A 16,799-nucleotide genomic window follows, 5' to 3' on the forward strand; every position below is an offset into this window, starting at 1 on the left:
GGGTGTTCCTTGTACCCTCCATTACTAGATGACTGTCAACATGCCTGTTATGTGAAATGCAAGAGGACATATTACATTATGTGTAAATTTTGTGCACCCATGTCACGCACGTGCTATCTCTATCCTAGGATGGAATCACCTCTTGATTTTGTGTTATGATGGAGAAGTGAGGACCGTTTTCACGAGCCATGCCGAGGTCTACTGATTGCAGGCTAAACTAACTTTGGGTTTTGTAGCCTTGGGTGTTGTAGTTTTTGGCCGAATATTACTGTTACCATGGGATCTCAGGTTAACAAAACATTGTTATTGTTTGTGGCTGCTTTTGCAGCAGTGTGTAAAAACACAATGTTAATCGTCCTAAACATTTTCGAAGTGACTCCATCGACCGGAATAACACTTGTGCAGGCGCACTAACACTATATGAATGCATTTCTCCTGTTTTTCCAACATGTAGACTGCAGCACAGGGTATAAGTGCCGTTGTTTTCGTAATTCTGTCCTTTCTTGGTTTTCACTGACACCGCTGTCTCACCACAGTGAAGTGTAGTTGTACTTGCGAGACCCCATTTGTTGTCCCCTGATATTAACTCTGTCGTTTGTTGAAAATGCGTGGTTTTGACTTTTGCAGACGTGGTCGTTGTTTGCCGTTACCCGGGCGAGCCGCGCCGTCCGGGACGGCCGCGTCGTCCGATCTCCCCCACGGAGAAGCATCTGCAGAAGTGCGCCTTGTGCGACTACACCACATCTTACAGCTCTCACATGTCGAAACACCAGAGAATACACACAGGCGAGCGTCCGTACAAATGCGACTACTGCGCCAAAACCTTCAATCAGAAGTCCAACTTGATCACACACATACGCGTCCACACCGGCGAGAGACCTTTCCAGTGCCACCTTTGTCCCTGGAACTCGGCGTGGAAAACCGAGCTTACACGTCACTTGAAAGCTCACAAGCGCAGGCAACATTTGTCTGAGGGTGCACGTACGTGAACCGCAAGAGAAAAGGCTGAGGAGGTGTGTGATGCGTGTGTCTCATTCTGTGGCTTCAAGTGCTAGAGAAGCGTTGAGGTGCGACTAGTTGGTATGTGTTGGTCTTAACAGCGCAAAAAAAGGATGGGACATAAGCAGAGAAATGCTTGTCCTGTAGCTTCTCTTCCTTTGTCCCACCTGTCTTTTGCGCTGCTAAAATGAAATCAAGTGCTCAACTAGAAGAACTAAGGTCGGTGCTGGTTTGTCCGTGCCTCAGTGAGACCCTCCGCTGAGCCGCTGCAACAACACAGAAAATATGCATGACTCCAGCACATGTACAAATGGGACACAAAACCTAATGGATGTTATAATGAATGTCATAGGCTGTGCTCTATGTAGATATGCATTCATCAAGTGTGTGTGATGTGCTAATGACTATGTACTATCGGCGTCAAAATGAAACGCGAACAGCGGCAAGCATTAGCAATGGTATAGTGCATGCCGTCCAGTCATCACCATGGTATGCACAGTGCTGCCAAACCGGAGTGCTGCACGCCTGTCAATGGTGATGACTGGACGGCGCGGACTATACCATTTCATTTGACGCCGATAGTGCTCTTATTCATACGTTCATGCATGTTCCAAAGCTATATTGAATTAAGTAATTTGTGAAGTACTGGTGCACTGATGTTATGTAAGATTATGTCAGTCCTGCACTTTGAGGATAAGCCACACCATGTGTGTTTTACAATAGCCGATATATATATTGTTTTTCATTGGTAGCTGCTCTTTGTGAGAGGCTGGCCTTTGTTGTTTCAAGAGACAACCTTCTTGTTTGTTTTTATGATCCCTTCCCGGTAGTTGTGAGTTTAGTTATGCTGCCCGGCGAGAAGCCTTTCCAGTGCCACCTGTGCCCCATGAATTTTGGCAGAAGCCGACCGTTATGTCCCATTGGTATACTCACAAAAGCAGGCAGTTTCTGCCTGATGATGTTCACTTTTAAACTATGACAGGGAAGGTTGAGAAAGCATGTGACGTGTGCGTCTCATTCTGTGGCTTCAGGTGGTGGGCAACAATACTCGGACAACTGCAGGCAAGGGATAAAATCTTGGTGCTTCTACCGAAGCCTAGCAGTCGACTACACTCAAACCTCATTATAACAAAGTAGCATCTGCCACGAAAACAACTTCGTTATATCCGAAAATTTGTTATAAACGTTTATTTGTAACACTGTAGCTATGACAAAACTATTATTCATTTACTTCGTTATAACTGATAATTCGTTATATCCGTGTTCGTTATAACGAGGTTTGAGTGTAAGTGTGTGTTATGTGCAAGTGGATATGTACTCATATCGATGTGTTTATGCTTATCCCAAAGCTGTAGTGAATGAAGTCAATTGCGAAGTGCTGGTTCGCTGATGTGTAGCATTGCACTGCACTTGAAAAATAAGCTTCTTCTTGCTTTTTTTTTTTTTGCAAAAGCCAGTGGCGGTAGAATGTGAAAAATTTTTTGAAATGCCGTTCGTGTTGGAGCCCCTGGTGTGGAAATACAGTGAGTTTTATGCTGTACAAAATGATCTTGTGTTTTCTGCTATTGATAATGATTTTGGTATTTATCAGAACCTTGCTTCAGCAGCTATGCAAATTCTGGAGTGTGGAAATTATCAGTTAAAAATTGGAGTAAACAGCATTAGAGTAAGTCAGCGTTTTTTTTTGTACTTTTTTGCATGGTTATGTCGAGAACGTGCATGGTGGTTTATTGACCGGCTGTGACAGATTTTACTCTCAGCAAATGTAACTAATAGCACTTTTGCTGTTGCTCAACACCCTAATGAATACAGCATGAGAACAGGCAGGTTTCCTCAGTTACATCACAGTCTTTGATTGGTGGGTTGAACCGATCAAACATATGAAATGTCTTCTTTCCATTTCCTTAAAGGCAGATATGTTAAGGTATGTTTGTAAGGCACAGGTACAGTATGGAAAATGCTGCATGAAAAACTAGAAGGAACTACAGTGCATTTCCACAAATATTCTTCGTTTTTGAAATATAACCTTCACGCTATACCTCAGATTCACGACCTGTCAAACTTATGTGGACAATGCACATTAAGCAGACAAAACATTGTGCCTGCAGTGCGTCAGCACCTTGGGATTGACTTCTAGTGTGGTATTGGTGCATGCACGTACCGCTGAAGCTGAGCTTAAAAATTTTAAAACATTTCATACCTCGCATTTAAGTGGTTGCGAGTGTTGTAAACGAACCGAATAGAACTATTTACCGTGACAAAACTGGACTATAGGTGCGCCACGAATAAGGCACAAGCATGCAGTGGTTTAGCAACTATGTCGTAAACACGTGCAGTATCTTATTTCGTGCTGTGGATCGAGAGCCCTGTAGTCTTTTAACCCTATATTTAAAAGTGCGCTGTGTGTGACCAACTGGCCTGGATATGACAGCTAGGATTGTCGATGCATGTTTTCTGGTCACGTGTTGTCACTCGTGATCCGAACTTGGCATAACCCACATTGTTTAAAGATGATTTACGCAGTTGCTGACTGACCGATATGGCACGAATTAGGAGATTCAAATCCATACCTACAAAGCCCATAATGCACAGAGCAGCTAGTAAACTCTGAGCAAAGTCACAATTAGTCGGTAGTGTGAATTGGTCTTTAAGACCCTGGTGCGAGTCAGGGGTGGCGCTAGGATTTTTTTACTGGGGGGGGGGGGCACCCACGTCAAGTGTCTTCCTTTGTGTGAGGAGTGGAGGGGGCGCACGGAGGCGGAGAAATCATTCCTTGTGTTTTGACCATGTCTACTTTGGAAGGGGCGGGGGGGGTGCGAAGGAGGGGCAGGCGCAAATTCTGGGGGGCGGCTGCCCCCTCTCCGTATCCGCCACAGGCACCGCCCCTGGTGAGAGTCTGTCTGTAATCACTTATTTCACCATTTTTCTAGCTGTGACAGCTCTGGTTCGTGATATTTTCCATGATGTGGACAACATACAGCATTCTGAATGATGTCACATTGTCGAGTAAAATGATAGCCAATTCACAATGCTGAAAAAATGGAGAACTTTTGAGTGAGATTTGTGGTCATTTTGTGCCTCTACAGCATGAAGCAAGAACATACGGGAGGTGAAACTCCCGCCAGCACGGGAGACCAGATAACTTCACAAGAAATGGTAAACGCCGACGACCAGCAACACAACACTACTGCACGCTCGATACGGCGCACCTTGCTAGAGCATGGTGCGACGACAGCGCCACGAGTTGCAGCATCGGCGCGCAACACTGCCGAGTTCTCAAATTGAAACTTACAGCACTACTACAGCACTACACACGCATTGCACGCATGCACAGCCATAGGGGAGACCCACGCCGTGGGAGGCTCTGCGGTGCCGGGCGCTGTCAGTCAATGTGGGGAGAAAACTCGTTACTCGAGTGTTGACCCCTCCGCTGTCCCCTTCAAGCTGCCTTGAAAACGCATTGCTTTGCTGGCATGCTGCACGCGTTCTGCACGTGTTCTTGAGAATTTCGCGTCACGTGTAGTTAGGATGTACACGCTTCTGTCCGCGTGGCAGCAACTTGGTGAAAGGTCAGCGTCTGCACAGCCATCTAGCAGATGCGGAGCAAATGATAGCAGACAACGCCGTCCTCGTCAGAGCGATGTGCATTTCGCAAGTGAAGGACGACGCTGTTTATGACGTGGGGTTAGCACAATGTTCTGTACGTTCATAATTATATACCTGTTTTATTTGGTTTGCTGTGTGTACTACGCACTCTCTGTGTTTGTTACTGGATGCATGGGTAAGACCGCTTCTCATGCTTTAGGTTATGCGGCCGTGGCGCTGTGACTGCTGTTAGTTGGGATACCTTAATTTACTAGCAACCATTCGAGTTATTGCGCGGTACGCAACACTCCAAAAAATAAATGGTCTATTTTGGGCTTCTTTCTTTCCCGCAACAAAGACAGACATCTACCTCGCGTGTCCTTCCTTGCATCATTGCCGTTCTCATAGCCGGTACTCCGAGTTCACGAACAGTGTGTGTACTATCAACATGGCATAGCATTATTAATAGGGAAATGACGAGCGCCCAGCTTTCAGAAAAACTTTTTTTGTGTGCAATCTGCGGGGGAAGAGCCAATTGCTGTCAAGGCATTTTATCTTGGTCACTATCGTAAGTGCACCGTGTTGTACGGGCTGTACCTGCGCACTCAGTAACAACTAGTTCACTGTATCTGCAAAAAAAACCAATGGACGTGCAACAACGACTAATGCTTTTTTTTTCTTTTTTCGTAGTTGTCGTGGTCGTGCCCATTCAAGCGTACGTGAGCTTCGCATCCGTGCCTGTCGTCTGCTTTTTTCGCGCCATCTGTTTGGGAATCGGTAGAATTTCACTGGTGGAGCCGACCCCTTCGTGTTTGCATGGGCAGTGTGACAGTTGACGACGCAGAAATAGTTCCCCCCTTTCTGTCGGGGTGACATCGCGGAACGAGGGGCGTTTCACGTGCAGCGCGCGCTTCGCAAATGCGTGGGAGCCAAAGCGAGTGGAAGTGTCGTAACACCATGGCCTCCGAGATGGCGGGCGCTCGCCATCTCGGAGGCCATAGTAACACGCTACTAGTGTACGCTTTTTCCGGCAGGGGAATGGCAAGCGCTGGCGTCGGCGGGCAAACTTGAAGAAACAAAACTGCCGGCTAAGGTCAACCTGCGGCGTGAGTTTCCATTTATAATAACTAACGTAAGAAATTCAATTATTTTTCTCAATTTACGTTTAGTGTCATGTCTATCAAAGCTCCATCGTTTTAACACTCAGCAGCATCAAGGATGATCAAGGATAAGTTTGGCTTGGAGGGAAATTGGCAGTCGTTTGAAAGATGACACTCGCTGATAGATTACACTTCAAATCAGTGTGAAGTGTAGCATCTAGGAGTGACACACTACAGAAAATAATGGGAAAGTTCACCCACTACTCGGCCTATCGACCTATCCCCTGCATTGGGTATGAGCCGTGCTCGGAGGATAACATCGACAATCGTACCGTGCCAAGTGCAGTCCATGCTGTTCTCGACCTGAGGCTGAAGAGTGTTCAGATTTGTTCAGTGTGTGTTCACTTCGTGTTCCTTCAGTGGGTGCCTTCGGTTGTTGTTGCTGTGTGCCCAGGCTTTACAAGGATCAAAACACTCGACGACTGCGTGGACTGCGTGCTAACTACACCACTCGCCGAATGGTGCAGGACATGTTGACTGGGGCTTGGTCTACCGCGGTTTTCTTCCATGACTGATTCCCCTTTCGAAGTAGCCCTGTGTCGTGGTCTGATTGTTTCGCGCACTGTCATCGGCGAATTTTTTGCTCGCGTGAAGTGCATGACACTTAAGTGCGCTACCTAGGAACTCTCCTTCTTCGCGATTACTGCGTTTTACAAAGTTGTATTTGGCTCCGTTTTTGAAGCAAATCGCACGTAGTCATCGGGCGTGCATACGGATTGTGATGTGACACTTGCGCGTTGTTTATGCCGGGGTCACAAAACCCCGGCGTTTTTTTTATCTCTATCAGGGCCGATACCGATTAGGCTCGATTCGGATCAGTTGCTGTAGCACGGTCACTTAATCGTAGTCGGGCTCAAAGATCATGATTTGGCCAAAGTATATGCCCTGAACTCCATTCCTATTAGTTTTGAACCGTTCAGCAGCAACCATTGTAGATCGTAATTAAAAAATCCGATCCCGATCAGCCCTGATTGCAATGAAAAGTGCCCGCATGATACCGGTATTAGTTAGGACCGGATAAGCTCTTGTCGGAAGCAGCTGCCCTTTTGCTGCAGGGATTTATAACTCTACCCCCCCCCTCAAGATCGAAATGCAGGATAAACACCTGCGCTGCATTGAACTGAAACTTGACCTGGGCAGCTTCTCGACTTCTAGAAAAAAGAAACTGTAATAATACACAGCGTAGAAATGGAATGGAGCGATGCAGGTTTTTACCTTTTCCATTACCTCCCTCGTGTTGGTGTGAATCTGTGAGATATTTGAAATGCCAGAAATCCAACAAGCAACGTGTCGTGTCACACAGAGCAGTATTTGCCTCTTATGCTGCTTCAGATTGTGCAGCACGCTACATGAGTCTGTATGCATGCCACACGGATGCATGAGGAAATGCAAATTCAGGAACTGCTTCCCGCCTCTGAAGCCTCTTGGAGAATCTGAATGCACTTCTCGTTTGACCATTTTCAATGCTTTGTGGTAAGGTAGCGCGAGTAAATGTTTCCGTGATGCAGGAGCCATGAATTAGCTCTGAATGTGAAAGCTTAACCATGAACTCCCATGCTATAAGTTTTTATATCTTAAATGTATAAGTATCAAAAAAGATTAGAGCTTGTAGCTCATGTTTTAGGTTTTTCTGCCTGTCTTTCACTTTGTCACAAAGATGCAGAACAGACCTGATGAAACGGGTAGCGGGGCAAGGCCCCATCTCGCAACTAACTCATTTCTAAGAAAAAGATATCGTGCTGTGAGGCTACTTACTGGATGCAGACTGTGCTCAGATAATTTTGGCAGTTGCATTTAATTTGGGCCCCACCAATCCCGCCTATTTGATCACTCCTATTTTGTACTTAATTTCTTGTCACTTGTTCGCAGGCTCGAGATCTGCATACGTGTGTCAATTGAGGAGCAAATTTTTTTTTTACAAAACAAGTTTCTGTAGTACTTCAGGGAAATATGGAAGACAAACTGTGAACACAAGATGCTTTCTTCAAGTAGACATATTGTGTATAACCATACGGCACAGTTGAAAACTACAAGTGTTTTATTTCAGAAAGGGTCATAATGTATCGCTGCAATTTAATGTGGTTGATACATCACTGAGATCAAAGTATTAAGCTTAACTATGTGGGATTTCATTATCATGTATTTAAATCTAATACGCAAGCATCTTTGTGTTTTCACCCTATTGGGATGGTACTGCCAAGGAACTCCTGACCTCGCGCTGAGTAGTAGAGAACCATAGCTGCCATTGCAGGTTTCGAGAGAGGATTAGGTGCACATTTTAGTCATATGCCTGACATGTTACTGCATAAAGCATGTTATCAGCTCAGGCCTCTCCTCATGCATAAAGCATGTTATAATGTCTCTTATCGCACGTTCTCCTAATTTCCATTTCAGTTTTATTCAGCTTTAATCTATATATGCTGTGCACTCTCATTTTTACAGATGCCTCGACCATTCTACTGGCCAGCAAATGGAAGACAGTATAAGAGGAGCAAAGAGATCAAACACAGCAAAAACTTTCCATCTCGGCGTCTTGACAAACAAGTCCACTTACATTGCAGCGCTGCAGTTCCCCCACGGCCTGGTTATACATTTTTGCCGTGGCGCTGAAATCGGCGCGCTCAGCTGTGCAGTGAAATGCAGGCATCGTGGTGGGGGGAAAAAATGTTCTTGAGTCTGTTTGCCCAAAATTGGGACGGAGAATCTCGAGACTGCCATATTGCAAACCTCTACAAATATTTTCGTAGTTGCATGGTTTATTGCTCTCTAACAGGTTGTACCTGGATTTTGAAGGACACTCGTGTAAAAATAGTTGTACACCTGCACTGCGAGGCACAACTACCTTTGCCATTCTCAGTGTATGGATAGCAGTCGAATTCTAATGGTGTGTCAAGAGCAGTGCAGTTTTTTAATGCCGTATGTTTTATGCACCCTTGCCTTTCCCTCGAATGCAAACGTGTAGATATGTTTCTACTGTATGGCTCAATGTATAGTGTGGAGGGCACTGGATGAAAATGAGACGATGTTATGACACATTGACGCAGTTAGGCAAGTGTCGCGATGTCTGTGTTCCTTCTCTGCATGTTCGACTATTGTGTTCCATGCTGTGCAGTCAGTTATAAACCCTGAAGTGCATCTAAAATGGTCACAGTTTCTTGTTTAGACAAATGGCACTGTTACATACAGAGGCAAAAGTGGGCAAAGCACACCACAGCAGCGTTTGCACTAGCAACTGCTTAGCCACAGTTTGTTATTAATGGGTTGCCAGTGTGAACATTGTGTGGTGTGGCTTGTCCACTTTCTTTCTTGTTAATTAACATTGTCGTTATTTAAACATGTCTAAATGCCTGGTTCCAATAGTTGCTGTATTCGTTCACAGCTAGATTTGTGGACACAGCTTGTCATATCGTGACACTTATGATGCGATTTCTTCTGGTTACCATTGTTTTAAGATAACTTGTATTATCTATACTTACAGAGAATCCCACGTGTGGTGAGCACTGAATCTATGTTGATGAGTTCCTTGCATACAAGGCAGCTTGTATTGCTCAGCCACATCCTGATTGGTCAGAAATGTGAAATGGTCATAATGTGGCTGTACCTTATGTTGTTGTTTTTTTCCACCATTTTGCTTGCTGCGATGGCTCTTCTCTTTTTGTCATGCTCTTGAGGTTGTGGACTACAAGAAACTTTCTGTGATATAACACTCTCTACAGGAAATAATAGCTGATTAAATAGTGCTTAAGGAAGGGTGGGCAACTTTTGTACCAGTTTTCTGGTCCTATGCCCATTTGTATGGGCACAGAAATAATCGAACTAAACATGTACTGTTCACACTAACCACTGGATGTCAGATTTTATTTACCCTTTTCAAAGAATGCTGCAGACTCATTTGAGAGAAAAGTAGCCGATAAGATGAAGTGATATTGTAACCTTTATGCTTCAAAACTTGCGTGTTTGCATGTGTTTGTGTGGCATACATGCAATGGCATCTGCAGACTATGATACAGCTGTATGCCTTGAGTTAGTGTGCCAACACTCCTTGACTGGCATTTGCTCTGTATGAGTCGCTTTTGAGAAACTTGACATGGCCGCCACGGTGAGACAGGGGTTACACTTCTTGACTGCGGACCTGAAAGTCGTTTGTTCAATCCTGGCCACGGTGCTCACATTTCGATTGAGGCTAAGTGCTAGATGCCCGTGTGCTTAGATTTAGGTCCACATTAAAGGACCTCAGGTGGCCAAAATTTCCAAAGCCCTCCCCTACGGCATGCCTCATAATCATATCATGGGTTTGGCACGTAAAACCCCAGAAATTATTATTATCACATGAAGGAGCAAGTTGGGTAACACCCTGTGTGGCTGCCCTCACGATAGTGCGCAAACACGCAATGTTAATCCTAGTGAACATTCTAGAATTGACCCAATCGATCGAAACATTTATGTTACAAATGTTCAGGCATTTATAAGGAATTTTGAATGCGCCCCTGCTGTTCTCTCTCTCACATGTGTGTTGCAATCACAGGTTGTAAGTGTAGAGCTCTTTCTCGCATTTTCATGCATGTTCTTTTCATAGTTCATCTCTCTTAATTTCTCACTGCCACCACCCATTCACGCCATTGTGTAGAAGTAGTACTCCCTAGCCTCCCTACCTTGCCTTCCAATATTAATTCTGTCCTTCGCTGAAACCACGCCGTTTTGAATTGTGCAGAGTTGGTCGCTGTACGCCGCTGCATTGGCCGGCCAAGGGGAAACCCCATACGGAAATGTCTCGAGTGCGGCTATACTACGAGTCACAGCTCTAACATGTCGAAGCACCGAAGAATACACACGGGCGAATGCCCGTACAAATGCGACTACTGCGGCAAAGCCTTCAATAACAAGAGCAATTTAGTCACGCACATTCGCATCCACACCGGCGAGAAGCCTTTCCAGTGCCACCTTTGTCCCTGGGATTGTGCACGAAAGACTGAGCTTGACCGTCACTTGAACAATCACCATGGCGGGCAACATTTGCCCAATGGTTTGGCTACGTGAACCACATACGAAAAGACTGAAAAGGCATGTCATGTGTGCATCTGATTCAGCGGCTTCAAGAGCTGGCACGAACCAAGGTTGCAGCAAGTTTGTCCATGCCAGTAAAATGTGCCACCGAGCCACATCAACAACATAAAGAACATACGTGACTACAGGACAAGGTTAAACAGGGCTCGAAACTTATTGGATGTTATCTTGAATGTTCCGTAGGCTGTGCTCCTGTTGGTACGCATTCGAATAAGTTTGTGGTATTTGCAAATAATTGTGTACTCTTATTTTTGCGTTCATGCACGTCCCAAATCTGTATTGAACGAAGTAATTTATGATACTCTGGTTTGCTGATGTTTTGAATTGCATCAGTGTTTCGCTTTGAGAATAAGCCACTTGGTCTCTTTTTGCACTAGTCAGTGGATATCATCTAAGGTTAACACCTGCTCCGTGTGGCTCACTGGCCTCATCATATGTTTCAAGAAAGGAATGCTCTGTTTTTTAGAATTCTTTCCCTGTGACGTTGAGTTTAGCTACGCTGTCCTTAAAGAGGGGACACATGCTGTTATAAACAGCATGTGTCCTCAGTGACTGTCAGCACACATTATAAACATTCTTCTGCGCCATGGAGTGGCTTAATGCCAGGACGTTTTGATGTGTGATGCAAAGCTTCTTTCTGTACTTTGATAAAGATGCTCCTTGGTCCTTCCTTCACTAGGCGACTGTCAGCATACGTATTCGCACATGAAATGAAAGTGAACGTATTACATTTTGTGTAAATTTTGTGCGCCCATGTCACGCACATGCTATCTACGCTGGGATTGAATAGCTACCTGGTTTCATGTTATGATGGACAAGTGACAACATTTTCACAAGCCATGCAAAGCTCCACCTGTTGCAGGCTAAGGTAACATCGAGTGTTGTAGCCGTAGTTACTCGGCATGATACTACCGTTACCATTGCAGCGGCCGCGAGTAGGCCATCATCCGCAGGCAGTAGTGGGATTCGAGCGCTCTGTGGAACCAGTTTCTCTTCGCCATCTTCCCATTCCACCTGGGGTGATGAGAGGGGAAGGGCGAAGAGGCTGAAGAAAAAGATAAATGTTCACTTGACGGTTGGGCTCCACGCCGTCGAGTCGTTTCTCTACTCTGCGCGTACTCACAGTCCCACATCATGTAATCTTGAATTAACAATTGGTCTCTTGAAGCTTCTAAAAATATTTTGATACCATTCTTGTTGATGTTGAGAACAAAGGTGCTCCCCAGACCATTAAACCTTTGTGATCTGAAACCTTTACCCACTTTCTGGCCGTTCTGGTCCGAAAATAAGAAAGTTAAAAAGACAACCACCCATTTGTAGCAAGAAGCCACAAGGAAATCCATACGGATTTCTCAGAAATAAAGCCTCCTAGTTGCCGAAAAATTCATCCTGGTCCGGGTTTTTGAACCCGGGACCAACGCCTTTCCGAGGCGGTCGCTCTGCCAATTGAGCTAACCAGGAAGCTAGCGATTGGCAGCGCGAGGGCGAATTCATCAACAACTCGAAGCAACTGGAGACATTGCAAATCAGTTCTGCGGAATCCCGCAAGGTGGCGGTAGAGTTAAGAAAGCGAAAAAAAGGAGAAAAAATTTTCCCCCTTTTTTCCCCCCTTTCTAAACCCTTCCGCCACCTTGGGGGATTCCGCAGAACTGATTTGCAATATGATCCGAAAATATTTTGCCCGTTTTTGAGCACTGCAAAAGAAAAACAACTGTGGAAAAAAAAACTCATCGGTTGTTTATTTTTGCAGTTGATATTGTGCCTAACTCTTTCAGCGATATCTGGGCAGCGTGTGGTGCCCGACAGCAAACTGCTGAGGCCTTATTGCATTGTCGGGAGGGGCGCAAGTTCTACAATTTAACCTACATTTAATTGGCTCTGCCGTTCCACTATTGGTCTGGAGGACACTTCAGGGATTGATACAAATTCTTGGAGTTGGGCAGTTCAGAATTATAAGTTGCACAAACAATGTTAAAGAGTGAGTCAGTGTTTTTTGTCGCTTGTTTATCACATGGCATTGTAATTTTGTGGTGGCTATTAACAAGCTTTAGAGAAGCTACACCCAGCAAATGCAAATACTTTTCCATTTTTCTTAACACCTTTAACGAACTAGGCAGGGAAATAAGCAAAATAAATAAGCAAGGCTGGTTTTCTCAGTTATGTCACGTTCCTTCATTGATTGCTTGAACTGTTAAAAGATCTTGAATTCCTTTTAATTTTGTTGCCGCTGCCAAGCCTGTCCATTATTGATAAGTTTAGCTGAAGCCTCGGGTTCCTTCCTGACATCCGCGAAATCTCAACTGGTAGATGGCTAGAAGTGCTTTCACACTGACATTCTTGTGTGTGTGTGTGTGTGTGTGTGTGCAGTATACCAATACTACAGCATTCTTTATCTCTGTCAGTCCTACCAAAGCCTGCTGTCAGGTGTCATGGACTGTACTGATTGTGATTTGCAACGTCACACTAGCAGTGTGTGATGGTGCTGAACAATGTGCACAAGTACTGACAAACAGCATTTGTATTAATATCCCCGCATAGTCTTTCGGCTCTAAAATTGCAAATGAACAAAGAGGCACTTGTTTTGATGCATGGGCAGTCTGACGGGTACCCACTAGACTGGTTCATGCTGTGTCTATTGAGAGGGTATTTTTGTTGTCTGGAGGAATAGTGACATGCACAACGGTGTCGCTGCTTCCAGAATATACCAAGCAGCTATCCATCCTTCATGATACCATTATATAACTACATATGTGCACTTTCAGATGATAGTGTTGTACAATGCATATATTTCCTGTATATCATTTGCTTTACAGCAAGCTTTTTCATGTCTGGTTGGTGAAAAAAAAATTTTTTTTCTTGTTTTCTTTTATTTTTTGCGATAGCCACTAGTTGTGCTATTTGTATTTGAGAATATTCGACAAATATACGATTCCATTCGCACTTGGTCTTCATTGTTTGAATTCGCTTCGAAGTCGAAAATGTGATACTATTTGCAAGTTGTGCTTTTTCTAACATTTACGCGTGTGTTCTTTTCATAATTCCATCTTTCCTCACTTTTCACTGACGCCACGCTCTCACCCCCAGTGTGGTGTAGTCGTACTTGCGAGACTACCTATGCTGTCCACCAATATTAACTCCGTCGTTTGCTGAAAATGCACGGTTTTGACTTTTGCAGACATGGTCGTCGTATGCCGTCGCCCTGCCTTCGTCACGGCCAAGAACGTGCGGAAGTGCCTCGTGTGTGGCTATACTACAAGTAACAGCTCCGATATGGCAAAACACCAAAGAACCCACACGGGCGAGCGTCCGTACAAGTGCGACCACTGCGCCAGAGCCTTCAATAACAAAAGCAACTTGATCAGGCATATTCGCATCCACACCGGCGAGAAGCCTTACCAGTGCCACCTCTGTCCCTGGAGCTCTGCGTGGAAGCCCGAGCTTACGCGTCACTTGAAAGCTCACAAGCACAGTGAACATTTTCCTGATGGTGCTCCTATATGAGTTCTGACTGGAAAGGCCGAGAAGGCATGTGATGTGTGCATCTCATTTTGGGCTTTCAAGTGCTGGACTAGAAGAACTGATGTCGGGGCTAGTTTGTACATGATTGATTGAAATCTATTACACTGCAAAGACATAGAGAACATGGCTCCAGCACATCTAAAAATAGGAAACAAAACTTATTGATGTTATAATGAATGTCGTAGGCTGTGACCAAGTGTGTGGTATTTGCTAGGGATCATGTACTCGTATCCGTGTGTTCATTCCTATACAAAAGCTGTATTGAATGAAGTAATTTGTGAAGTAGTGGTTCACTGACATTATTATTTCGTCAGTACTACTGCACTTTGAGAATAAGCCATTCTGTGTTTAGTTTTTTTTGTAATAGCCAGTACATATTGTTCTTCAGTAATACCTGCTCCTTGTGACTGACTGGCCTTATTTATTTCAACACACATTCCCTTGGTTTTTCTGTGATCCCTTCCTTGTAGCAGTGTGTTTAATTATGCTGTCCTTAAAGAGGGGACACATGCTGTTATTAACTTTCTTCTGTACCATCTGGTCGCTTCCAGGAGATCTTCATACGTGATGCCAGGCTTCTTTCCATTCTTCGATAAGGGTGTTCCTTAGACCCACTTTTACTATGTTGCTGTCAGCATGCCTGTTTTTGTGTGTGTGTGTGAAACGAAAGTGTATTTATTACATTACGTGTAAATTTCATGCACCAGTTGCTATATTCTATGTCGCACAGGATATTTCTATGCTGGAATTCTTTCTTGTGTCCATTTTTGCATGCCCTGTCTTGTTATATCTTTTTCATGGTAGCCTATTCAGAAGCCATGACAAAAGCTACACCAGGCCAATGCAAATACCTATTCCTTTTGCTTAACACCCCAAGAAGCAAGGCAGGGTAACATGCAAACAAAATTAACAGGGCTGATTTTCTTCACTATGTCACACACCCTACTTTATTAGTTGACCCAATCAAAGATACAAGATGTCTTCTTTCCGTTTGCATGAAAGCCGATGCTTAGGTATGTTTGTAAGGCACAATTCATTATACATTTTGGAGAACATTGTATGAAAAACCAGAGGCAACAAAACAAGGTGTTGTGACATGGGATAAAGCAGTGCACAAGAAGTTGCCTGGTTTTGCCCAATTGTGTGCCTTTTTGATGAGGGTCTCTTTAATTCGAAATGAAACGTGGCAACAACTTATGTGGAAATCACTGGTGTGCATTGTGAAGTGGTGCACAGTTAAAGGAAATGTCTTGTGAAGGGATGGTACATGTGGCACATCGAGGCTTTTTGTCGTCTCAGTTTTGTCGGCTGGCTGGTTGTAGTTGCCGGGCGCGAAGCAAACAATGTTATTTAGGACCATATTTAATCAGTTGATAAGGAGTGATGTTTTGCATGAACCATTCTTGTGTACATTGCAAATCTGTGTGTGATACTTACGAAATGTTTTGACAGAGACATCCTAGCATTCTATTAGTGATGCTAATTACGCAAGATATGTAAATGTCCCGGGAATGTTAAGGTATCTATGTAAAGCTGCATACTCAAGAGGATCGTTATTTATGAAAGTGGGAGCAGTGCCTCATCTTCATTTGATCATATGCTTGCACTTATATACGTAACGTCATTGGACCACGCATTGCACCAGTAAACATCAGTCTGATGAATATTTATATCTTCTTTGTGGCAAATTATGCGGTCATTGGCAGGAATTAATTGAATGTAGAATGGCTCAGTGAAAAACTGCATTATTATTATTTATTATTCATTATTACCAGCGGATAGTTGGAAAGGGTGTTTCCTTAAGAATATAAAAATTGAAAGAATGTCAGAGGAGATTCAACTGTCATAGCATTTTGACGACATCCTCACTGAGGATCAAGGCACTCTGTAATATCACCGCATTGTAATTACCATGCTTTTGCAGTTCTCTTGTGTGAGGTTACCCGTTATGCAATGTGCAACGGACATTTGATGCTTCTACGTTAGCTTTATCCGAACCCGTGTTAGTGTAGCGGCATTGTGGATGAGCAGGTGAGAAAGATCGGCCTCAGCGTTCGTGTGTATTGTTGCTCTGGAGTGTTATCTAGTCCTTTATATACTAAACGAAGTGCAAACAGACACTTAAAGAAAGACTCTTGTTCCTAACAACCATGTGTTAATAATGCATCTATGTATATATACAATCGTCTAGCTGGAGTCATGTTATGCACCGATACTGGACCATTTTCCGTCTGATGTCAGTGCTGTGAAATCCTGCCGTTAGGTGTCACAGACAGTATTTATTGAGGTTAGCCGCTTCACAAATGTAGTGTGTGATGCTGAACGGTAAGCACTAGTATTAATAAAAAAGCATTTTTATTAAAAACCACCTAATTGTCTTTCTGCTCTGAAATAACAAAGAAAAAGATGGGTACTTGCTTTGACACGTGGACAGCCTGACAAGTATGCACAAGGATAGGTGAAGCTTTCAAA

General features: G+C 44.1%; 1 protein-coding gene across 1 annotated transcript in view; it reads left to right on the plus strand.

Moving 5' to 3' along the window:
* Positions 1-493: 493 nt before the first annotated feature.
* LOC125760256 (zinc finger protein 813-like) overlaps positions 494-16,799 on the plus strand; it is a 37,152-nt gene continuing 20,846 nt past the window's right edge. The window contains exon 1 of the mRNA XM_049420104.1: positions 494-988. Coding sequence (XP_049276061.1) covers positions 759-988 — 230 coding nt within the window. The 5' untranslated portion in view covers positions 494-758. The remainder of the gene's footprint in view (positions 989-16,799) is intronic.

This window comes from Rhipicephalus sanguineus, chromosome 10 (genome assembly GCF_013339695.2).
Source record: "Rhipicephalus sanguineus isolate Rsan-2018 chromosome 10, BIME_Rsan_1.4, whole genome shotgun sequence".
NCBI lineage: Eukaryota > Metazoa > Arthropoda > Arachnida > Ixodida > Ixodidae > Rhipicephalus > Rhipicephalus sanguineus.